This window comes from Pyrgilauda ruficollis, unplaced genomic scaffold (assembly GCF_017590135.1).
Source record: "Pyrgilauda ruficollis isolate IOZ18807 unplaced genomic scaffold, ASM1759013v1 scaffold55, whole genome shotgun sequence".
Lineage (NCBI taxonomy): Eukaryota > Metazoa > Chordata > Aves > Passeriformes > Passeridae > Pyrgilauda > Pyrgilauda ruficollis.
The window spans coordinates 3151228-3177936 of NW_024527155.1; the positions used below are offsets into that span (position 1 = coordinate 3151228).

Consider the following 26709-nt stretch of genomic DNA (forward strand, 5'->3'; position numbering starts at 1 on the left):
GCTACAAAGAGAAATAATTACTCCTGAGTGATACAGCCAGAAGTAAATGATACCATCTCAGTGCACAAAAGGAGATAAATATTGTAAGAAATCAACTCTCAGCTGTGCTGCAGATCCTATATTCACATAGCATTGTTGTTCAAGCTAGTGTTAAGGAAAATACAGCAATTCTCCAACTACTTCCAAAAAATCCCTCTGTACTGTAGAACTGCCACTCAGGAGCTGCTCTGCTGGATGGTCACACAGACTGGTTTAGCTGGGTCACCCCATTAGACTGAAGTTGGAATACAGGAATAAAGGAGTTGATCCTTTATTGATCACATTCCTGCAAAACATGCTGGTTTCAAAAACACTGGTGGGTGAAAAAAAATCAACCCTTCAATTCTTTCATGACTCAGATTCTCAGATAGAAAGATGATCTTTTTATCTCATAAAACTACTGAAGAATTTCATTCTCTTGCAAAATGGTAATATAAGCAGTTTTAGCACAATAATATCTTTTTCAATTACACTGTCTTATCTTTTACATATTTTCAAAGTTTACTTGACATTTTTTCAGAATTATGCCATATTCAGTAATTCTTAATTTTTTTCCTGAATGAAGACAAAATTTCACTAACTCTGAAAGAAATTAATTTTGGATTTGAGGCATCATAAGGTAATATCTGCTGTAAACAGGCTAAGTCAACAGAAATGAACGCTTTCATGTTATAAATATATATGTGATATAAACACACATAAATATAAGTACAACATATGGTCAACTAGAAATAAATAAAACTGAAAACACTTTACAACGGCATGGCAAGTATCCAAACTAAATTTCAGGTAGCAGATGGCATGAATAGGATACATGTGAGAAACAGGCAATTTCAATTATCTTTGAATAGTTCATAAACAGGAAAATTTGGCAAAGCACAATTTAAAAAAATATATACTTGAAAAATAACATTGTGTAATAGAGATAACTGAATTGAAAGCAGAACAATGCAAAGTTGTTAAGCTCATTCTAACCATAATTTCATAATGAGTATTAAATTATTACATGTGACAGAAAAGAGCTGCCCCAAATAATCATGGAAAATGTTATAATTAATTATTCCAATTGGGGCTCAAAATTTCCTTTCAGTTATTATTATCACCCAAAAGTAGCCAAAAGGTCTTGCTCACCAAGTCCCTTCCTAGCTTTAGTGCAATCTGCAGATTAAAAAAAAAAATTTCTTCAAACAGTTATTCAAACAAACTTTGATGGGGTTTACTCATCAGAAGTTAAATTTGCCCACATGTCATAAAAAAATTGCATTCTTTTAAGCCAGACAGTGAAAAAGATTGGAAAAAATATATTTAGAAACTAAGTAAGACTCTAAGGGCACAAAAGAGCTTGCTCTCTTTTAAACTTATTTTTTTTGATAAACCAAAAGAGTCAAGAATCTCTGAAATACCAAAATTTGATAAGCAGGACAGAGGCTAATTTTCTAAACATTTCATTGAGGTACTTATAGAGGCTGCGAATAGTCAGCCAGGCAAGTGGCCTAGGAATCAATTTACCAGATATTGTACTTTTGCCTTCATACTCCCCTCCCTCATCCTCCTTTCCACATAAGAGATGTGTCATACAAAAAAATCTATTAGCTCAAATCCCTGAAGTTATTCAGATATCTAAATGTGATTTAAGTGCCTAATTGCCATTTGTGTAATTGGGAGTTGGATAGCTGAACAATAGTTTGGGTGTATGTATTCCACTGAGATGTAAGCTTTTCTGTTAATGAAAGTCCCAGTATTATCGCTAAGAAAAAATAGTAAAAGAGTCCTCAACCACTTCATTCTTAATTTAGATTAAAGACAAAACAACTAAAAGGGGGAAAAGATTCTGCCTGCATAAATATAGGCAGAAAGAAGTGTAATTTTCACTGAAATATATATATATTTATGTTGTTTATAATATATATATATATATATATATATTGTTTATCAGGTTAGCTGTTAACAAACAAGGTAACTGCCTCCAAAAACCAGGAAAAAAAGGAAGAGTTTATTGACCCACTACAATTCCAGAAACACTTAGCAAGAATTGGAGAAGCCGTAATCCAATTCAAATGATATGTATTTTTCTTTTTTCATGCTAATAAAGAGAATTTGATTCCTGTTAAAAGGGAAGGTTTTTCAGAAGGCTTTACCAACAGCACCTTCAGGCTGGCATTATAAAGGCATAGCCAAATCAACAAATGCTTCTGAGCATCTCAATAATCAAGGTCTGGGTCTTTGGAAGAATGACTACTCTGCTGTTTCATAACTGACATTTGAAAAAAGGAAAAGTAATGTTTAATGACAGCTGGATTTTACTGCCCAGATGAATTGGAATACGTAGAACCTCAGTATTTTATGTACATTGAATGCTTATGTAACTTATTTATACATCTGTGGGCTTACAGCTAGAAACAAATGTACACAATTGCAGCATTTAAAAAATGGACAGCAGTTTTGGGAATGGTGCTTGAATCAAATTGCATGTCTTTTTCAAAGCTGGTGGGCCCAGTAGTTTTGAAAGCTGAAGTTTTAAGTGCTGAGCATACCTCAAAAATCAGCCCCAATGTGTTACAAGCTGGGCATCCAAAGTCAGTAACTACAACTGATCATTCGGCCGCTGGAAAGTATGGTCAGAGCGTACACAACTACACAACTCTGAGCTGAATATCACTCCCAACAGGAAAAGGGATGTTATATAATACCTTTCAGACAAAGCAATGCAGGAGTCACCAGCTGCAAATATGTTTTGAGAATTCACAGCCTCCCTGGGGGGAGTCAGCTGCTTCCATTGGAGACCATAACCCTTTCTCACCGTACCTCTGACAGCCCCGTCATGGCTCCTTCTACCACAACTCACAAAACCTATGCTGTATCTCCTACCTTGGAAGCTTGGAACACACCAAAAGCTAATAAGGAGTTGTCAGAAGTGTCAGTAGTCACTCCATAGATTAGGAGCCCCAGTCATGTAGGGATCTCTTGGGCCCATGAGTCCTGTCCTCAGTAAGTGCAGATAGCCATACAATAATCAGCAGCAAAGCTCACCAAGTAGCTCCAGGTGGCTACTCACTTCAAAATGAAATTGGTTCTGCTTTCAGGGTGGCTATAGGCACAGGGGTTCAGCAGACTTTAATTATTCTTTCCCTTTCCTTGCCCACTAACAGTCCTGCAAAACAGCAGCTACATCTCTGGTCTTTTCCATGGCTCAGAGCACAGGAGATTGCCTGGCTTCATAAAAGAAAGATCCTGTAATGAGACTATTCCTCACTCTCTCTGTAATAAAAAAACCAAAAATTACAAAACTTGCTAAAATTTAGAAGTGCATCAGAAAATTTAAACTTAATTCTTAATACAAATTAAATGAATCCTAGCGGCCCAACTATCAGTTTCAAACCAGTAAATCAGTGTGCTTAATGTCAGCAACCAATAAAGCAGAAACATATGCTCTGCTTCACTAATGGCATAAAGAACATTCCCTGATTGCCTTCTGGTTGGAGCCAAATATTTGTTGGCTAAAACAAGATTTATTTTAGAAACATTAATTTTCTATAGCATGCAAACTGATTCATTTTCCACTAAAATCTGAGAGATTACTTTTAGTTTTCAAAGACTTCCATAATGGTTGCTACACAAGACCTATCAAATGATATTTCTTGGCCCATAACAGTCATCTATCATTTCTCCTGGCTAAGAAACCCTCCCACAGTATATTATAGTACAATATGTGAGCTACTGTGTTTGAAGTTACAGCTTATTTTATCAAGCCATTGGTGCTCTCTACAGCTGGTAAGTGGTGCTTTCCCTTGAAAAAAATAGATCAATGTTTTCTTTGATTTTGTGTTCCCTTTGTTTGAAAAAAATACTAGATGCTAAGGCAACAAAATATCAAATATTTAATATATAACTGTTGAAATATACACACAGATACTGCATATCACATCAAACAGGATACTAGAACTATGTGACAGCTGTTGAGCTTCCATTTTTCTCATGCATTTATACCAAGAACCAATAAGTTAGGTTTTTCCAGAAAGTTCAATTCCCTTTCAAGCACTCCAAAAATGTGAAGAATTTCTGTGAAGTGTTCCTGCTATTCTCACCACTGAAAGTTTTAAGGCATGAAACATTTTTTTCGTGACTAAATAAGAGCTGTTGAACGCTAAGACCATTTGAAAATCTGATCCAGCAGGGGCATCTCACAATGAGATAAAGTCCAACTAGCATATTTGATATAACAATTCTTTACATTTGGGGCATAAAGATGTAGAACCGCAAGATTGGCCCCATAAAATGTAAATTTCACTTTTCAATTTTTGACCAATGTAATTTTAAGAAACCAGCTAATTTCAGTGTCACAGAGATCACAGTAAATAAATGGTTTCATGGAAGGATCAGCTGAAAGTGCATGGCATGCAGTGGTTGACAAAAGATTAAAATGCAATCACATACAAAAAAGCCACAACTTGAAAGAAATCATGCATTCTTGAAAAGATACTTAATACTAATATATGACATACTTTTACTTGAGTTTGGATCATCTATCCTCATGACTCATTATGTGTTTGAGCACATCAATTATATCATAAATAATTTATATCATTACAATGTTCTGTGGTTTAATGCATTTAAAACTGTTTCAGACAGATGAAGATCTACATGTCTCACACACCTCAACAGACCAGGACACTAGTACTGAAATAAAACCTTCTTATTAATAAGCCTTAATACTTTTTCATATAAATAAGTTAATTCAAAATATGCCAAAGCATAATGCAAAGCCAAGGAAGTGCTGGGGTGTGTAATTTCCAGACAGGGTATGTGAAGCAGAAAGGTTAACATCTTTGCCCAAACTCAAAGCAAGTCATTGCAGTAGCTGTGCTTCTCACCAGATTCTGAGCCAACTCCAGGAACATAATAGAAAACCTAACAAAAACAGAGCTTGTAGGAAACATTCTCTCAACATACAGCATGATCACAAACACTGAAAGGCTGGTTGACATTTTCAAAGCTGCAAAGGGAATTTGGATGCCGCCAATTCTCATTAACTTTAATGGGAACTGGGCATCCAAATCTCCTAGGCAGTTTTGCAAATCCCACCACAAATGACCATTTAGGTGGTAAGCATTAAATGGTATTGCCTGCCAGGCACCTTTATCTTAAGAGAGCTTCGTAAAGTGAAGCTTTATTGTTTTCCTCCTTGTGTGTGAGCTAAATGAAGTTTCTCACTCATGGTTTACACAGAAACATTTTTTCTTGCCCCTTGCAAGGTGCAATTCAACCAGTTTCTTTAAGCTATCACTTGGAGAGACAGGACAAAGAAAACACACAGGAAAACAATTACTGCTGAGAGATAAAAAGTAAATTAACCACAAGTTGGTGAGTATTTCTGAGCAGACACTTTTGAAATATATGGGCTTTTTATCTGGCTTTTAATAGAAATATTTGGCATTATTAGAGAAATTTAAAAAATTTCTCACCTATTCATCTTTTACTTTCTATATGCCCATCTTTCTGACTAACACCTTGGCATTCAAACAAGTACTATGCTCAAAAATAAAAAAAATAAAACCTGTATAAATGACAGTGTTCAACCATGAACACATTGTCTTTTATGAATATTATAATCACAGAATCAATAAGCCTACAAAGAAAAAACAGGACACAAAACGTGTTTTGTCATTTCTGACGAAGTTATAAAAACAACAGACATTCAATATGCCAAGTGTTCTTCAATCCTTCATAATCATAGCCTTATTGAAGTGAGGACAAAAAGGGTCTAATTGCATAGGAGCAATCTCAATGTAATAGGTTATACACCCAGGCACTGCTGCACAATACAACAAAAACAACGTTCCCTGTGTATAGCAGAATGTCATCTCTCATTTTCAGGCAATTACCTTCTTTCTTGTCAACAGTTTTAATAACCTCCATCATCTCTAAAAGACTTTTGCTTCAGTTAAATAATTTTCAGCTTTTTAATATGCAAATGTGCTTGTTCATATGCATGGGTGAAGTGGCGCTGCTACTTGAAATGTGTCAGTACATTGTGGAGCACCTGCACCTCGGGGAAGCTTGATTTAATTGACACCTAATACTATTCATTATTCCACTTAGTGAGCAACTCCTATTAGTCACCTGTAGGTTTTCCTATAAGCAGTGCTTTGGCCACCAATGAAAATATGAATATTTCTATAAATAGAATGGCCATATTTAGTAAAGGGGGTTCACTACTGGTGAGTCTGGAACATTATCTCATTGGGAATATTTCTTAGGATTCTCCCCCACCCCCATTCCTCCCAAGAACTTTTCTTGACTATGATGGAAGTCAAGAGTAACTCCCATTTAAAAAATATTTCATCTGTGTTAACTCTCAATAGCTTGATTCTCTAACTGTATTAAAATGTACATTGTGTGAAATAAGCAAAAGGGAACAGGGGAATAAAAGAATCAAGGTGGATGGGTTTCATTAATGGAGCTCCTGTTTCCTTAAAGTGGGATCTGAGTTGGACAATTCGAATATCTGCTTTGTATGACCTAAATGTAATCACTGGCTGTGCAAAGAAATGCAGAATATGTGTTATTAATTGAATATTCCTGCAATAAATATTTACCATTATACTCCAGCTTAACCTTATCCAGCTAATAGCCAATTTTGCTCAATTGTGAAGAATGTGCAACAAAGATCTTTAAATTGCCACACAAAATAATTATGTTGAATACAGGATTCTCTGTCTTTACTCGTATGAATGTGATAAATACACACTATAAATGAATACAATTTAGAACTGACATTGTTCTTTCACTGCTGGGCTAGAACTCGGGTGCAGTGCACCGTGTGTGCTGAGTTGATGATATCGGGGTTGTTTCTTTACCACATGGTCTGTAACCTTATTGTTCAGGCCACATTTCTTTCCAGCATTAATGCATTTGTTAGTCCCAGAAGGCTTAAACTACAGATGTTTAACATCCTGCTTATGGACAGATCATCTGGAATATGAACTAAGAAATCTATACGACTTATTAGTATATGTTATGAGTGAAGCAGAGATTTAATAGCCTGTTCAAACTAGATTAGTGAAACAGTTTCTTACAAAACTGCAACTTCTTAAAATAGACTCATGTAAAAATGAAAAATTAAGATATTCTTTTGATTAAAAATGATTTTTATCAGAAGAATTTGTCACTAATTAATGCTGTTTACATAATAGTGCATGTAACATTAATTACAGCTTTCAGAATGTTAACTGCAAACCTTTTTTTTTTTTTCCCCTTCTGTGAGCACAGATTTACCAGTATGGTGGAAATCAGAGCTCTTTTGAGGTTTTTTTCTGCAGTGTATTCAAAGTGATCATAAATCAAGTCTTGAATTCAAAGACAATTAAGGACATAGGCAGTAAAAAAGACTGAGCAATGCTAACCCAAAACTCCAATCATTTTTAAAGTAAGTGGGGAGAACACTGGTCAACTAGGCGATTGTTGGTATCCCCCAAAATGTAATCTCCAAGCTGAAGAATGGCAGCTGGCAGAACAGCTGGTGAATAGGATTAATGTCAGAAGAAAGAAATAAAACTCAACATATGTCCAAGCCTGCGGTGCTGGGACTGAGCATGATTGTACCCCGACGGATACCATGTGTACAGCTGGAAAGTGCCACTGTGCCATGCTTCTCTACCCCACAAGGTCATTTCTAAGAAGTATAGCTAATATCTGAACTGAACTTTTCCTTGAGAACTCTAGCTGATTAGGAAATGAAGAAAGGAGCTTCGTAGCGTAAATATTTTGGCCGATTTTAATGCACCCCGGGTGGGTTTTTTTATAATACAATCTCAACTAAAAAAGCAGATTAGTATTAAAAAGGACAGATTGCACTAATGTAAATATAATTTTAAAGCTATTTAAACCTTTTAATCTCATCTCATTCAGATTTCCACATTCAAGGTTCAAATAATACCAAAACTGCAAGTTTAATAAAATAATTTCATTTCATAGAACTTACATATTTTACTGAAAACAAATTTTAATAAACAACATACATAGCTAGAATACACCAAAGAAATTCAGAAAATGGGGGGAAATTTGACACTAGCATTAATTCATGTTTATGTTTTGAAATGTTAGCTCTTAAGGGTTTTTCAGCTCACGTCTTAGCATACTCCTATTTTTTTCTGTAAGAGGGCAGTTGTTGGAATTGGTTATAGTGAAGAACAGTAAACATATAAAAATTCCTAACTCATGAGAAAGGCCTGAGTATTTTTAGAAGTTTGAAAAGAACAAATTCTGTTCAGTCTCTATTTTTCTGCTAGTAGCTTCAAACAAATCCTATCAGCTAAATAGCAAAGTTCATAGCAAACCAAACTACACCACAATTGTGCACAGAGTACTTGAACTTAAAATATCTCCTTAATGAAAATGCAAAAAATATTGAAGTGAAAAATCACAACCACACCCCAAAACAATTTTTTCACCTTTTCATTTCTCTTTTTTATTTTCCTTTTATTGCTGTTATCTTTCCCTCTCCTTTTCTCTTTTTCTGTTCTTATTTCCCTTTCATTTCTGGCAGCATATCAGGAGACATGCAGTGGAATAATTTCCCACACTCCCTTCCCAGAGGAACATACACATGCATCTCAAAGGATGCAAGCATGCAATGCTACCTTGGTACCTTAAAATGGAATATCCAATCAGTGCTCCATCTGTCAGCTACAAGACAGCAACAGGTAACTAGAGGTAGTATTTTGTTACTCATACTAAGGTGACTTCACTTGGGAGTTGTATAGCTTTTCTCTTAAAGAAAAGAATTGAGAAATGGTAGGCAAATCTAGTGACTTGTCCAGGTTAGAATTATATTTTTCTGACATGTAGAAAGATGCATGTTCATATCTTAATAATAATGGAAATCCTTTACAGTAAGCTCTTACATAAAAGGGCTACAAAAGAAACCCCAGTACAGATGAGAAATTTGAGCCAGTTTGAAACTAGTGAATGCCAAAGGCCACAACTGTTGCTGACTTGCAAACAGTGCAATTACAAATGAAATTTCCACTAAAACCTCTAACCATTTTTTTAATTATCAGGTTCTGCAATGATAGTCACATAATTTTACATACCATGGTATGTTACAGAGTAAAACTAGAGACCTTCTTTTCTTTAAACAATATTTTATAACTTGATTATGGCCTAATTTTAGGTGAATAGTAGTATGAACTGGTGTAATTTGTATCTAAGAAATTTCCAATGTGCTTTCACCCTCTTAACAAAGATAATTCACAATTTGTATTCCATCACCTATTTCAACTGCCACTGTAACCTATTTGCTGCATTTACTTGTCATTGCCTACCCACTTTCCACTAGTTTGGAAACACCTACCCATTTTTACCAATTTCCCCTAACCACTTCTCAAATGCAAACTGATAAGCAAAAATTATTTTACATGATGACGGTAAAAGAATAATGTGTATTGTATTCTAATGTCCTGATGACTGACTCCTTCAGTAGAAAAAATGCAGAGAAATTTTCATTTGTCACACATATACATCTGCATTTCTAACAGCAAAACTTCTAGTAGTGATTTTGAGCTTTCCTTGAAGAAGGAAAAAGGACTCGCACAAGAAGACCTAAACGTCTGATCAAGATAGAAATTTTTGGATATTTTTCATCACATAAAATTATTCCCCTCTATTTTAAGATAGTCTTGATTCTAAGTAAGAATCTCTAACAGTGTTGACCTAATATCATTATGTAGCAAGGAAAATGTTTTTGTTTGCATTCATATAAAAAGGAAAGAAAAGCACACATTGCTTATTAATATCTACTGAATTGTTTAAGAGGATTTTTAAGATACAAGTTAAAAGAATTTCATAATTTCAATTTCTCCTTTTCATTTAATAGTAGACATTCATTAGGACCCACACACTGTAATAAATTATAATAATTTCAAACAAGAATTAAATTACTAGGTACCTAGTGAAAGAGCCATTTTTTCTTAGGTACCCTGTAATCTAACTGTCAGATTTAAAATCTATTCCCAATCAACTCTTCACAACATTCACATTTATTCATCTATGCTAAATTAATAAAAGGTGTGAATAATACTGACAAAATTGATCATTATTGTTAATGTAGATTTAGAAAATTATAAGGTAATCTAAAAAATAAAAGGAATTGAGGAAACTATTACAGTTCTTATAAATAAATTCATCCTTTGCTATCTTTTTTTAAATCAGGAAAAATCTTCAACAAGAATTTATTGCGATTGACTAGCAAAGCTATTTAATAAATTGCGCATTTCAGAACAGAACTACGTTTTTATTTCAGAAACTATTAAAAGTTGATGATGACTCTAATGCGACATGAGAGTTCACCCAATACATTAAAAGGAAATGCCGAAATTCCAAAAAAAAGCGACCAAATGTCAGACTGAACACAAATTTTTTGTAGTTTGAGCCTTGGCTATGCCAAACACCTTCCACACGGTCATGAGTGAGCTCAGGTAACATGGGAGCAAATGGGAATTGGGGTCACCCAGAATCCCTTGGAATCCAGATCCGACCGAATTCACCAACTCTGTAAAACAGGCCAAACATCCCTCCCCTTTATCTTGTGAACAGACATACAAGGGGACAGCATCCCCCAAGGAATTCGGGCTGTTACACAGCCATCTTTCCTTACACACAGACTGCTCAGCCCCCAGCAGCACCCAGTGGATGCTATCCCTGCCCTGGTAAAGCCAGAGACAATGTCTGTGTCAGGCTCTCCTGTCCTTTGCACATTTGCAGTAATTCCTGCCATCTAACCTCAGTGACCCTCTCCCCCCTGACGGGGATCCCTGCAGATAAAGTAAAGCATGTCAACATCTGTTCCCATTCACACCGATTTTAATTTACAAAAAGAGCTTTGCTATTTTCAGAACAGGCTCCAGAGCACAATGACAGATTTAAGGCCTTTAATGGGGTTGCGTTTTGAGTGTGTCAGCGTTTCAGGCTCACCAGGACTCGATTCTAAGGGGCTGCACCAAAGGAAGCTGCGGGGGTTTAGGGAGCCACAGAAAGGGTGTGCTCCTCACTGCCGTGCTATTTACCTATAAAGCAGCTGGCAAAGTTTTATGTCCTTAACAAACCCCTGTATTCGCTGCTTTGAGCAGAAATTGGAGATCCAGAGCACCAGGGATAGAATTCCTTCCCTTCCCATTTTCACTTTGTGCATTCCTTCTGCCGCCACACACCTTTCTGAAACCCAGCATGTATTACTGGGGGGATGTTTTCCAAACTGCTTTCTCATGACAAAGCTCTGTTCTTAACGACTTCTGAACCCACTGGTTTTTGTGAAAGCATAACCAGGACAAAGTACTGCGTGGTTTTTGGGTTTGGTGGGATTCTTTTTTAAAAGCCTCACAGTCTCCTGTTCTATTACAAATACTGCAATAAGTAACTGTCATTTTTCCAAAGGTCTTTTAACTGGACATTATTTATTGATTACCCTTGTTAATCTAAAGACTCATTCATCCCACTAGAAACTTGCAGAGCGCACAGACTGTGAGGATCACAGTGGTACAAAAACAATTCACAGAGTTTAAGGAAATTTATAGTGACTCAAATTAGGTTCTTTTTTTCTCCATCTCCTCAACAGGGTTTGGAGGTTTTTTTAAAGAGACACAATATGAAGGACAACTTGGAGAAACAATGCACAAGTTGTGTTGTAATCACAGAACAGCTAAGACATGAGCAGCTGAGCAGAAGGAAGATGGGCAGTGGAATGCCATACAGTAATCAGCACTGTTGACTAATCAGAATTTGAGACACTAGAAGGTAATAAGGGTATTATAAAGAATGGCTTATTGAAGTAGCAGCTGTTTATGTGTAGCTCACTGTTTAAATGAATTCCACTAGATTGCCATGGTATGTTTTGGTTAAAAAAAAAAGTTTTACTTGAACAAGAAAAAAAAAAAAAAAAGAAAAAAAGATATATCAAGAGGGGCAATAACAAGGGAATAAATATCTGGGTATCATGACCACAAGTACATAAATAGAAGCAGTTCTCTAGGTACTGGGGACCTCTAAAAAATGACATAAATTCAGTGGCCCTGGAAGTTACAAAAGAATATTCATTACTTAGGCAAAGCCTAAATGTCATCTTTGTTAGCCTCAACCACTGAGCGTTGTTGCCATGGGCACAAGAGCTGAGGTGGTTATGGAGGGTAATAGACAAAGAGGAAAAAACCAAGGGAAAGTATAACTAAAACCAACTACAGAGCCATTTTAAGACATTTATGTTTGCATCAGCAGCCAATAAACACAATCAACAAATTCAACCTCATTTACAAAAAAAAAAAAAAATATTATCCCTTCCCATAAGCATAGTAATAAAACAGTGCTATGATCTCAACTGGGAAAATCTAATTAAATAATGTAAAAAGACCAAAAATAGAAACAATATTCAAAATAGCACAAGTGAAAGCAAAAACTCACCATAACGCTCAGACAATAATCATGCTCAAATCTATGTGCCATAGGGTTGTTCAACAGTTTTTTGTTTGCTTGTTTGTTTTCAGAAACCAAGTTACAGTTTTTCTTTTCAAAATATCTTTGAAGAGTTGGGAGCAGGAAGGAGACTGCCTAATTGTAGTGGAAATTTATCATAATCCATTATTTAAAATATTCCACTTTGGACAGCAAGGGCTTGGTAATATTTAAAAGCAGTCAGCAAGAAGTGGAAACTCTGGTATCTTTTGTAACAGTTCACATGTCAGACTGGCAAAGTGCCCACAGTGTACGGCAGAAAAATCTATTTAATGTCTGCCCCACAAGGCGACATGAGGCTTGATTGGCAGAAAGCAGAGAGTGGCTTTTGATCATGTGTCCTAACAAGCAGTTCCAGCTCCTGTCTCTTCGGCTGAGCGGCTCCACATTACCTATTCAAACAGAAGTGACAGGCCACTGCACTACTCTTTGGCTCTAGTCTCACGCAGTGGGAGCTATGCTGGAGACAGAGCCACTGATTAAATATATCACTTTTTCAAGACAAGCAGGTTGTCTGAATCAAAGTTGGACAGAATAGACTCAACATTATTAAAAGAGGATATAAAACTGGAGTTGAGTGATGTTAGGCCAGTGTGTACAGCCTCAGGGATTCACAGACTGACAAGGGGAATAAGGAACAGCAGAACTCATAAAGCAGGGTCAGAAATTAGCTGTGACACCTTGGCCATTTTCCCATCACTTCAGGGCCACTGTGTTTCAAATCCTGTAGTCTCTTTTTTGGCCTTTTTTTTTAATGATTTTCTGTGTGGAAAGGAGGAAGGGGGGCGTAAAAATCGTTAAGTAGCAAAAGTTGCAAATTGCAGTTTTACAATTAGATATAAAACATTAGCCACATTTTGCCACCTAATATACAGTGTTTTCTAATTAGATTGTGGCTTTTTTCCTTGTATTCTCATCAGCCAAATTATTGTCATCAAATAATTTGTTGATACAGCACTGGCTACCCTTGCTCTAAGGAACAACCAAAAGCTGGGGAAAATGACTGAATAGAGATGCTTATTACATTGCCTTGTTAGTTCATTAACAAATTGGTTTGATTTTTGAGGTCATATGTCTGGCCACTGTCTGTTGTGTTACCTGATACACAGACACAAAAGGGCAACAGACGTGATTCTTTGTCTATTTATTATCTCACAGAAACACCAGATACACTGAAACCTAGGCGAACCAATGCTCCAACTAAATTTTTAATTACAAGTATAACTGCAGATGTCACAAAACCTATTAACAAAGCTGCAACAACCCCATTTAAACAGCTAAAAAACACAAACAGTCCACAGAGGGAACAGAGGCTGAGGCAAAAGAAGCTTATTGTACTTAGTGATGCATGTGCATGACAGACCTATAAAATTATTCCTGGGCTATTCAAAGTTCTGCGAAATAATATTTAAATTATGATACAAAATCTTGACAGATTTTTTTCCAGAACTACTCCTGCAGTAATTCTATGGAAATTAATAGAGTCACCTCAGGAATAAACTTGGTTCAATATTTATTTTTCACTACAGTAAGTTCTTCTGACATTTTAACAAACCTCTGCCCGATGTGTTAGTTCTTGTTTCACTGTAAATATTTAAAAGTAATCTGCTTGTTACATATTTAAGATATGATAAGGACTGCTAAGACCTACACTGAGAAGCAGAGCTGTTTTAAATATTGAATATGCAGGTAAATTTTAAGATAGAGTAGAAAGAGCCGACTCCTGTCCTTGTGCATATCCTGTAACACACACAGCATAGCTATAAATGCAAACAGAATTCATTCTTAAGGTGGTGTTAGACTAAGACATTCAGTACAGAGCCCCTAATGTTTTTGGTGTCACTGCAGGCTCTCTAAGCTGTAGTGTTCAGGCTTCTTCCAGATGGGTGAAAGAGCCTGCTTGCTTTAACATTTTCAAACAAATAAAAGACAGAAGAGTATTCAAGATGGGCTTTTTTAGGTTCAGTGAAGATCATGATTTACTGTAGAGGGTGATGTCACATCAAGTTCTTTAAGAAATGTGAGCAGGCAGCAGTGCATTACAGCTTCATGTCAAAATATGGCAAACGGTTATGTAAAGCATTAAGTAAAGCAGTTAACAAAAAGGAAGAAGAAAATAAACAGCCATTCATACATAGGGCACTGTGCCCAGGAGCTCTGGGCACCTATGTAAGTAAAACTAAAAATATATTATGATTAATAAAAGAAAACAGCTATTAGATACATTCCAAAATTCTAGGCTGTAGAACAAGACATTTTGGCACAGCTTTACTGATTGGCAGCCCATGCTAAAGACAGACCCAAGACTGCACAGAGTGAGCGCTGCTAGTCAGGACAGAGCAATGCTAACAGGAGCTCTCTGCAGATGTTTACACAGTACTTGCCCTCAAGACTATATTTAACAAGGACTAGTGCACTTTTTTTTTTTCGGGAATATCACAATCTGAACTTTAAAAAAACACCACCACTTCTTTATGTTACTGGAGCAGGACAGAAGAGGGTGGATTTTGACACATTAACAACTCCAACATTTTGGAGATCAATGTGCCAATGAGCAAATAAGGAAGAAGCCTGGCTACAAATAGGAATTAGAAGGATTCCTCACCGTCCAAAATACACTTGTGAAGCACATAAATATGTAGTTAAGAACACTGAATTGTGTTTGTATTACTGGTTTTTGTTTTGTGATCATCAGCTACGCACAGCGAAGTGAGAGCACAGGCACAGGACTAAAACTCAAATTATGCTGATGAACAGGGCTCAGCCAGGGCTTGAGCAAGATGCTCAGGAAGTATCAGACTTTATCATAATAAAGTTCTTCTTGTTTTTAAAGGTACCAGCTCAGTCTTACAGTGCAGAACTAGTGACCTTAAAATAAATGATGTTTTGGACCACTCTTAGGGTGCTATGTCCAGTTCTGGGCTCCCCAGTACAAGAAAGATATGGGACTGGAGAGAGTCCAGGAATGGTCCACAGGGCAACCAAGTAACTGGAGGATCTCTTGCATGAAGAGGGGCTGGAAGAACCATGAAGGTTTAGGCTGAAAAGGAGAAGCTTGCAGGGGATGATATAAAAATATCTGGTGGCAGGAGTAAAGCCAGATCCAGGCTCTTCTCAGTGGTGGCCTGTTACAGGCCCAGAAGCAGAGAACAAAAAAGAAAACAGGAAATTCCCTTGAACCAAAAGAAAATCCTTTCTTATCATAAGGATGACCAAACACTGAACAAGCTGTGGAGTTTACAGCCTTGCAGATACTCAAAAGCTGCCAGGACATGGCTGTGGACAACCTGTTGTAGGCCATCCTACCCTGTGCAGAGAAGCAGATCCTTCCAACCTCAGACACCCCATGATTGCTTGATTCTGTGGAACTGATGCCTCAGGGTTTAGCTTTTATATTTTTTAGATTCTGTACTGCTTTAATGTGTAGTTCTGAGCTTCATATTAGGGGATAGTGAGCTCTCTTCACAGAGTAGGGAGACAAAACAATTCCTTCTCTAGCTGGAGACCAAGGACAAATTATCCAAAATTCAGGCCCAAGAGCACAAAAAATGGTGGAGCAAAGAGAGAAACACAAGGATGGGACTTCATAAACTAAAGCTGTAATTGGACAATTAACTCCAGTACGCAAAAGGACCAAAACTTATAAAAGTGTGAGACTCCATGACCGTTCATCCATTTTGTGACCATTTTGGGTTCATCTTGGGTGCAGCCCTGGCTGGGCTCTTGTGCTGCCCAAGGTGCATCCATTGAGGCCTTCTAAAAAATCCCTACTTTACTCTTTAACTCAGTCTAGTCTCTGTTCTTGGTCAGCCTTCAAGACATCAGAACCAACAGCAAATTGAGTGCAGGGGAACACAGGCAGACTACCACTAAAATAATAACAGTAGGGCTCTTCCTCAGGTTGGCTGATATACTCAAAACAAGAAAGCTGTTTTTTATGATGGCATCCTAAATTTTATGATGCTGAACTGAGCAGTTCTTTGTAAAAAAGGATAAATTCAAAAGGCAATTTCCTCCCTTACACTGTAAAACACTCTAGAAAGATTGCCAATTTTTTTAAGCTCCAATTTTCTCATTGCAAATTTCAGGGAAAATAAAATTGAAAAAAAAAATAAAACTTAAATGAAGTAATATTTTAAATGGGAAAAAAAATAGCTACTTTTTTTTCCCTCTCAAATTCCTACTCATATTTAATAACACACCAAAGCAACACTGGCATTCAATGGATTTAGGCTCCCTGTTAGGAATATTTGTTCAGGATTAATTAGCATGGCTGAAGACTAATCTTAATAATTTTTTTGTTGCTTCCACTGGAGGCAGGTTTCCCTCACAAACAAAGTGGCATCTTAGAGTTTCAGACTGAAGCACAGAGGTGAGTGTAGTTACTCTCTCCATGGGATGAACAGGAAAGCCTGAGCACAGAGCTGTCTCATGCAGCCAGGTGGGAAGTGCCTCTGTCTCTCCTGTGGCAACCAAATAAAGTTGTCAAAATTATTTTTAAATAATGATAAGGTATCTAGACCAAATACTGTATGGAAGAATAAGGAATATATCAGCATTTAAAAGGTATATGCTGCAGAGCATTTTTACTGTCATTTCTTTAAGAAAAGCAGATCTAATTAGCTGTATCTCCAAAGTGTTTACCTAGCATTTTTATTATGTATTATAACATTTTGCTTAGAGTTGACATTTTTATTCTGACAAGCACTGTCTGGAGAGCTCTCAATAAATAATACATTTACAATTTTCAGTAAATAAGCACTGGACACAAATCATTATCCTTACTTACAGCTGCCCCTCTCTAATAGTGCTTTTACAAGTAAGGTGACTATTCAGTCTAATGCAATACTCTCAGTGCTGGGAAGATATTTTCATTCATTACCCCAGTCACAAGCACTTAAAGCACTTTTAGGCCCTGTTGCAAAACAGCAGGAATGGCAAAGCAAGTCAGAATAACTTAAACTAAAGTCCACCAAAGAATTCTGAGGCCATTCACCCTCCAGAACTTGGAAAATATTATAGCATACAAGATCAGCCATGTTCAAGCCCAATTTTTTCCCTTGAATCTTTATTTACATTAGCAAATTTTAGGAAGGGAAGTATCACAGTCTAGTCCGTACTATGAACCTGATGACTACAAAATGTATTTCAATTGCCATTTTAAAGCATGATCTGATCGCAACGTTGTTTGTGTCACAGAACATCAGAAACCAATGAAGTTTGAATTTATTTTTCTGCTGCCAAGATCATGCAACTGAAACAACTCTCCATATTTTTACAGCTATTTACTCACTTATACTCTCTACCACAGAGCTCATTGTCAGTAGTTCCTATTCACACTGATCTTGCCTTTTTTACTGATCCTAGGAAAAAACTGGCTTTTAAGAGATTCTTTTTTAATAATGCCTTCACAATGTTAATAACATACAAATAGTGTAAAGATAGTAGATGTCTGACCATGTCTAAAAAGAAGACAAAAGTGTAGAGGAACATAGTGCAGAAAATTATATAAGAAGGAAGCATTGGGACAATTTGTCACGCAAAAAAAAAAAAAATTAATTGTATCTAACACTGTATCTAATGTCAGAATTGGGGGTTACAGTGGGATTAAAGAAAAAGTAAAAATTAGATGATTCCTGAAGGTAAGACATTGGAAAATACATCTCTGTGGAGGAACTGACTGGAATGGTCAGCAGATGATGGCAAAGAGATTTCAGCCTTTTTCAGTATAATCTGTCCTATTCATGGATAATGAGAACAGGATTGAGGCACATTTGTTCCAACAGAAAGGATTTTACTCATCTCACATATTCTAGATTGAATAAAGATGTTTCTTCAGTGTAATATAACAATCTCAAAACAGTGAAAGCAAATACCTGCTCAAAAAAAAAGAATTTTCATGGCTAGAATGGATGTACCAATCTTCAGAACTGAGTCCTGAATTTCAGACTCTTCCCCTATCAGGATCAACTCTGTTTACCAGCAAAAGCAACATTTTTGTAGAGATGCACAGGTTCAAAGCCTCAAAAAGAGAACAGCCTGCACTGGAAAACTGAACCTCCAGAGGAGTAGAAGCTACATAAAATTCCATGGATCCCACACTAAGGTTTTTCCTGGGAGGTTCTCAAAAGGCTACCATCAGAGTCACCAGTTCCTTGCTGATGATCCTGAATAAGAACTAAGAGGGGACATGAAGAATCTTAGGAAAGCAGATGGCCCAACTAATCTATCCACCTATTCATGTAGATCTCATTCTCCATGATACCCATGTAAAAGTCTTTGCTGTTCTCCATTTGTGTGCCATGGAAGAATTTCAAAACCAAGGAAAGTGAAGTCTTCAAATGTAGCATGAGACATACTGGAAAGTGCTGAAAAGTTCCTATATCCACACAGAACCTGTGAGCAGTGAGTAGATTCTCAAATGCTACAACAGTGGATAAGGCTGTAGTTCAGGCAGCCAGGTAAATATAAATATGAGGTGGAAAGATGGCAAGATGTGCCAGTTTCCTAAACAAAAATTGTGAGATAGCATTTAATCACAAAATACTATTCTGAAAAAATTAAAGGATATAAGAAAGTGAATAATCAAAAATTTCAGTCAGAATGACAAATAAAAATATGAGACTAAATATTATTGGCAGACACAGTATGGTTGCACAGACTGAGTCTCTCTTTGGAAAAAAAAATTAAATGTATGTTGCATTCTAAATTTCATTAAGTGAAAGTACATGAACAGAATGAATTTCTGAGAGAAAAATCAAACAGAGAAGGAAAATGGTTGCATCTTCTCTTAGTTACCAGGAAAATAACACTAGAAAACCCTTCCTATGGGTTCCAAAAAAGGTCCAAAATTACTTTAACACATAGGAAGTTAAGACATAGGAATTCACTTTAGACTTCAACAAAAGAAGCATTAGAAATTTTATGATCTATAAGATGTCTATAAATAGAATAATATTTTTTTCTAAAACAGTAGCATATATTGCAATGAAAAAGTGACCAAGTGATTTTACCAAGATAATTGGAATTTAAAAAAATAAGAGAGAAAGAGAGACATAATAAGATGTATTTAATTATATGGTAAGGAGGTAAATAATGGAAGAAAACAGCAATTTAAGAAAACATGCTTCATATCTCTCCTTTAAGTTGGTCTGAGTCATCTATTTATTTTCTGGACATTTGGGCTTTTGCTCATTTTGTTTTAATTTTGGAAGCATGTCTGGAGTTTAGAAGAAAAATTCCCTTTCTTAGATGCCACTATATAAAGCTTCCAACAAAAAGCAAGTAAAATATAATTATTAAATTAACTATATGCATAACTGTTTCTGAATTTTCTTAGCAAGAGTGATTTTTAAGAAGGGAACCGTGATGAGGATGGTACTGAGCAGATAATGGCAGGATTTTTCAAAGGTGATGAAAGTATTTGAAGACAGTGAGCTTTCCATATTCAAAGAGAAATGCCAGTGACCATTTGCAAATTTCATGAGTATCACAAAGATTAGAACAGCAGTAATATGTCATTTTTATTGATTACTTTGGATAGTCCTAATACTGAGACCCAGTAGCATTTCTGATGTCTTGAACAAAATATCCATTAAAAAAATAGAAATTAAAAAAGGAAAAAAAAAAAAAAAAAAAAAGGAAGAAAAAGAAGAAAGAGCAGGCGTCTGTAAACACCAAGTGTGTTAGGACAGTCAAGGATCATGACTTCGTCAGTGGAAAGTGTGGGTATCCAGCACACCACAAGACAGATAACTTGAATTAAATCTCTGCAAAAATTCTTTAAAAACATTTTAAAATATTCACTGACCACAAATGGTCAGCAGTTCACTTCTAGGACTGATCCACCAAAGAAAACTCCTGACATGTAAGGTCCTCAAAGGTTGTGCTTAAAACAGTACTAAAAAACAAGTGCACATGTCTGAATTCTCTCTGTTCTCAGCTGTGGCAGGCTTAAAACAAAGCCACAAAAAAAAAAAAAAAATGGAAACTCTCTATTGATTTAATACAATATAATGAACACAGATTCTTTAAAAAGAACCTAAAACAACCATAACTAAATAAATAAATGGCCACTCAAATTGTTTGCCAATGTCCACTTATAAAACACAGTATGTGAAAGTTTAAGTTTCTTTACTTCACAATGAATAAGCAGGAAATTCATGGATTTGTGTGTGTAATACTGCAATATACTTATATTATATTCCTATATAATTATTAGAATGATAGAAAACTTTATAGGGGAAGTGTTAATCTATTTTAAGTCAATATAACAGAAAGTGTTCAGTTATTATTAATTCATGAAGCTGGAGGGAAAAAAATAACAAAACAAAAAATCAGAAAAATCACCACTACACAGTAATGTAGTAAGATTTTTCCTACTGTATACAGAAATAATAATACATATGAACCCTTAATTTTTAATTTAGATACCCACCAATATCCCCCCCATAGAGAGAGAGTACAAACAGGTGCACATGACAGAGAATAGATGGAAATGTATGAATATACTACTCTTTATATAGATGTTCATTATTCCACCATGCATACATAGAAATCTTTGATCTCTGAATGTTCAACTATGGTCTTCAAGGAGGAAACAAGAATGGGAGGCACTTCATAAAAAGCTTGTGCTAGAATTGTGAACTGAGCTTGGTTGAAAAATGATACTGTATACATTGCTCTGAATCAAGGTCAAAAGTGAATTAGGAATCCAGGCCCTGAGTAATGAGGGCTTAGCACTTAGCAGAAATGACATGCCCAGTTTCCAGCTCAGAAGTGCCAGCTGACCTGCCAACCTAGCATTCCAGATCTGAAAGGGAGAAATCTGCTCTCCTCGCTACAGACAAGATGTGTACTACTAATTATTGCTCCTAGACGCTTATGATGAGCTACAGTAGGATAGTTGTCTGGAAGCCAATTCTCAGCACAGAATTCGGGCAGCCCAGGCTGTAAATCTGCCTCACAAAAGTAACATGAGCAATATTCAAAAAGAAAAGTCTTTTACTTGAAGGGGATAGAAAAGGAGAGAAGCAGTTAGACCATACTGTCTAACTGAAACTCTTCATTTTGAGCTGTGAAGAGCTTTAATACTTGATTGTACTGTAGGATACTTCCAGAGAAAAAGGCCAGTAAAACAATCCTTCAGCTCATAGAATAACTAAGATGAATATACCCAAGTTATCCAAGAGGCCCTAGAGTCTAATGTTGTTGATTAAATTAGACACCTGTTCATTTCTGACCTCTTCTGTCTTATGAGAACACATGTCAGCAAAGTCTTTACATACTCAAATTAACTCTAAATATTTGCAGCATTCTTTTCTTTTCCAATTACAATTTTCTCATCAGTTTTCTCATTTCCAAATCATTACAAATTAAGACACAGGAGTGCCTTGCTGTACAAAAAATGCAAATACTGGACCACAAAGCCAAAAAATATGTTGTTTATCCTGTAATGTTGGTAATCTGTGTTCAGACTACAAATAAAGCTAAAAACATACACAAGGTATATCCCTGTGTGAGGCACCCGTGTTCCCACACCATACACAAGACATGACACTGGCTGAAGCACTATTATTAAAGAGAGATTAAAACAGCTGTACATTATGCTGAAGCACTCACTCTTCCCTTTACAAACAGACGGTCCTGGATTACAAGCAGCACTTGACCATTTAAATCACTACAACAACCAGATTTAACCAGCTGGGCCATATTCTCTTAGGCAATGCCTGTTGACCTCCTCAGTCACAGCTGCTCAGATGAAATTCTCATTAGACAACTTATTTTCAGGAGCCAAAGGAGTCTGATTAAATATATCTATTTAGACATGATAAAGTCTTCCAGTATATATTTCATTTCTTTTTCAGCGAGGTACAAGAGAGACAACAAGGAGCGTATAAAGTAAGCATAGCAGACACCTAATATCTGAGTGCATAGCGCAAAGTATTTAAGTGTTTGACCCCAACAACCTGTATTTCTCAAATTCAGATGATATGGATGGACCAGAAAGTTTCCATGTAACAATTTTAAAAGAGACTTTTCACTGTGCTGGCATGGGGGTTAGATCTGTGACTGGAATTCTTGAGTTCTTTACTCTGCACTTAACTCTACAATCAACCTGACATATGACTGTGTGTTATCCCAAATCCCACAGCTACATCAGTGGTCAAGGAGGTCATCCCTATAAATGAGGCTATACATATAACATAACTACTGCACTCTTTTAAAGGAGATGTGCAGGACTAAAAGCCCCACACCACAGTATACACTACAGTAGAAAGACATGCCTTTTCTCCACTACATTCATTAAACCCATTATATTAGTCTCTCTATTTTTAAGGAAATCAGCAGGCATTTTTTCAATCTGGGTAAGCAATTTTGTGACAGGGCAGGACTTAGTACACAAAAAGCTCTTCAATTTCATTGGCTGCATACTGTTTGAAGAAAAGAACTGAATAGAAACATATTTTAAAGGATAGATGTTAAAGAGCATCATGTATGGTAATTGTGTGATCAGGCTATTAATTTAGGTTGTTCAAAAGACACTGGAAGATGTAAAAAGCAATTTCATAATCTCAGACCTCATTTCTCCAACTGACTGCACAGAGCTAAAACAAAGTTCAATCTTAACATAGTAATTATTTTTAATATTTTTTTTTAATCAAACAAGTACGGAGAGTACTTCTTTTAAATTCAGAGAAAGTTCTGAATACTGAATTGGGTATTCAAATCTGTTTTAAGAATTTTGATATTCATGGCCTACACTGAAGTTTAGAAACATTGAACTTCCTAAGTGTAGCATCTTGAAGAATTTCCAATCTTTATATTAATTATTTTTTCTGCCTTAGTTTCTATGGTACCTGTCAGATGTTCACTAATTATTTTCTGTAAAACTTTCTTTCCTGCAGGAAATGGTGGATGAATGGAAAAGAACTTAATGCAGAACCATAAAATCATCACAGAATGGCCTGGGTTGGAAGAGACCTTAAAGATCGTCTAATTCCAGCCGCGGTGCTGTAGGCAGAGACACTTTTCATCAGACCAGGTTGCTCAGAGCTCCATCCAACCTGACCTTAAACACTGACAGGGAGGGGTGTCCACAGCTTCTCTGGGCAACCTGTGCCATAGTCTCATCAGCAAAGAATTGTCTCCTAATATCTAATCTAAACCTAGCTTAAACACAAAGATACAGTCAAATACCTTTGAACTTGCAGGCAGACTTTAGAATAGCTTTCCATTACAATGTGGTCCATAAAAGGCAAGATTATTTTATGGATCAAAAACGACCTTTATTTCAGCTGATGAGAACACATAGCATGGAAGGCTCTGACTCAGAGAGAGGGATCTCTCTGCTCTGCACTCTTAGAACAACCAGTATATACCAATACAGGGGAAGCGCAGAAAATTCTCAAGAACCCATACAAAAATAAGCTATGAAACACTCGAATCCCTATGGGTAGATACTATGTTTAAACTTTTTTGATGCACATTTTTATTAGCACACCATCCTGTACACTCCTGGAAAAGCCTTAGCTGTGGTGTCAATATAATCAACAGCAACTCGAGCACTCCCGCAGCAAAGTACGAGCCAAGACCTTTGATTAGCATGGGGTGTCGAACGACTGCTACCGACTGCAGAAAACAACTTCGCCAAAGTAATATTTAAAATAGTTTTCCTAGCCTAACCACCAAATCTAAGAAAGCAATTTTTAAAAGAGTGATCTTTACAGCTGAAAACAGACAGATGGTAGTAAAGAATCTGGGACATTCTCTCTTTAGAGATGTTTCACCAGCTTCAGAAAGGACACCTATAGAACACACTGGCATTTAACAATTATGCCAAGAAATTTGGATGCCTACTTACATCACTACATGATTTTATCCCATGTTTAAACATATTATTGTATCAGCTTCAATTTTAATTGAAATCTGCATTACTACATGAGGCCAAGGGAACTTAAAGTGCAGTGTTTGAAGTGCACATATAATGAAATTGAGGAGGCAAAATAATTCTGAACTCATTCCTATTTCAAAGAAAAAACGAATCACAAAGTTCTACTGTCTTTTTGCTCTACTGCATTATAAATATTCTTCCTGGGTTATTTTTAATGCCACAAAACCGAACTGGTAAAATATCTAAGAGAATCCACACAGATGCCTCTGCACCTGTTTTTCTATTTCAGAGCCTCCTGCTCTCACAACTTCCCTGATTCAAACTCACGTATGAGCTCACAGACTAAAAGGTATTGTTGCAGAACCAAGTGAGACTTCATTCTTCTTACCAAGGGGAGAAATTTTTGTGGTGGGCCCTGATTGTTTGCACACATACACTGATAAATTCACTCTCCAATTCTGTTTGTTTCCCACCATGGCTCAAAATCTTCACAAAATTAATGAAAGTATCTGAATAAGGACTGGCTACATAAACTGCCTCAGCACTCAAAGATTTGCCCTTATTTTTATCTCTGTTTTAATACTTGTAACAATATCTGAGGAGACTGGAAAAAAAAAATATTTCTTCCTCTGTAATTCTAGCTATATAGGTCAGAACTATGTACTTTCACACTTAAAACTGTTTCCCATTCTCCTAGTTACAGATGCTGGGTTATTAAAGTGATGAAAGATGAGAATTTTTAAGGCAAAACAAACCAGCTCATGTTTTATTCATTCTTATTGTTAAAAATAAACATTTGTCTTTTAAAAGAAAGAGAACAAATACAACTGAAGAATATCCAGAATATCCCTCACAAGTCCACAGCCAGCTAAGAATTCAACATAACCTTTCAAGTAAGAGTTGAGTTTTCACCAAATCCAACATTCTTCCTTTGACTCACAACCAAGACAATTTTAAAAGTTTTTAAAAACTGGCATATTTGTCTAAAATCCCTAATGGGTCTCAAACTACCATTGCCATGGAAACCTATGAACAACTTTATCCTAGCCTTTGCCAATTATGCAGTTTTATGGCCCTCGATACCCAACACATCCTTAATGCCATAAAAATTACAGGACTGGGGGGTGGGGAAACTGCATCAATCATATCCAGCACATACCTTCTTGCTCAGTCCTGGTCATTTCTTCTAGTTTCTTCTGCTTCAGTGTGTCCACCACATCTGCTAGGCTTCCCTTGCGGCGCTCGGGTGTTCCAAAATTAACACTGGTCATTAGCTCGCTGCGGTCACGACCTCCTTCGTCGGGCTTGTTTGGTGAGGTAGAGGTATTTCGGAAGGAATATAGGGAACATAACTTATTACTCTCTGACTCCTGCAAAGAAACAAAACAATGTCAAAACGTGGGATCTTCTCTTATGGCAGAAGGATCTCAGGCAGGCAAAAGCTGAAAGCACTATTTGTGATACTAACAAGCCTACACCTACCCTTCAGTCTATAAATTGAGTGCTATTATTTGAATTTCTTTGTTTCAGTGCTTTACATGGGCACTTTTGTCCCTAAGTCCAGTGCTCTCCATGTTTCTAACACTTATACTTCATGCCTGAGATAATCTTCATCAAGGATTTCCCTCATCAGGAGAAAGCCACTTCAACACTTTTTAACAATGCATGTGTAAGGCTTTTACAGTTTTCTTTAATTCCTTAAGTAAGGACAATATACATAGCACTAAGGAAGAAAGTACAAGCAAGGACAAATTATTCCTGAATAAATCCTCAGCTAATGGAAAACAGCATAACTTTAAAACTAGAGAAAGTGTTAGGCCAACAATGACTGAGAAGGAAGGAATCTACTTCACAGTTAAACAAGGTTAATGGTATGTACGTATCCATGCACATTCACAGTCCTTTGAACTAAATTTAATTTTTTTTTTTAAAGAATGAATGTTACAATGCTTCTGATAAACAAAAGAAGATCTTATTTTCAGGCCAACATAGGCAAGAATGAGCAAGGAAATGAAGTTATGGCAAAACAAACCATGTATGCCAATACACAGGTATCAAGAGCACATTTATAAGGTGTTATACAGTCAAAAACATCGAAGTGAAATGGTTTCATCTCCTTTGTCAATAGATAAGGCTTATTTGAGCAAAAATTTTTTAAAAAGGCATCAAAAAGCAATGAGTAATGACAATTCTCTTCAATTTTGTGATATCATCCAACAGTGAAGCCCTTCCTGAACTTCTCTGGCTCAGGCTTGTCATTCTCCCAGTCATGCTTG

At 36.3% G+C, this 26709-nt stretch overlaps 1 protein-coding gene across 14 annotated transcripts in view; it reads right to left on the bottom strand.

Annotated features, from left to right (window-relative positions):
• SOX6 (SRY-box transcription factor 6) overlaps window positions 1-26709 on the bottom strand; it is a 370312-nt gene that overhangs the window by 192074 nt on the left and 151529 nt on the right. For all 14 annotated transcript variants that reach the window (XM_041481269.1, XM_041481271.1, XM_041481268.1 and 11 more), the window contains one exon: window positions 25593-25803. In XM_041481269.1, coding sequence (XP_041337203.1) covers window positions 25593-25803 — 211 coding nt within the window. The remainder of the gene's footprint in view (window positions 1-25592; window positions 25804-26709) is intronic.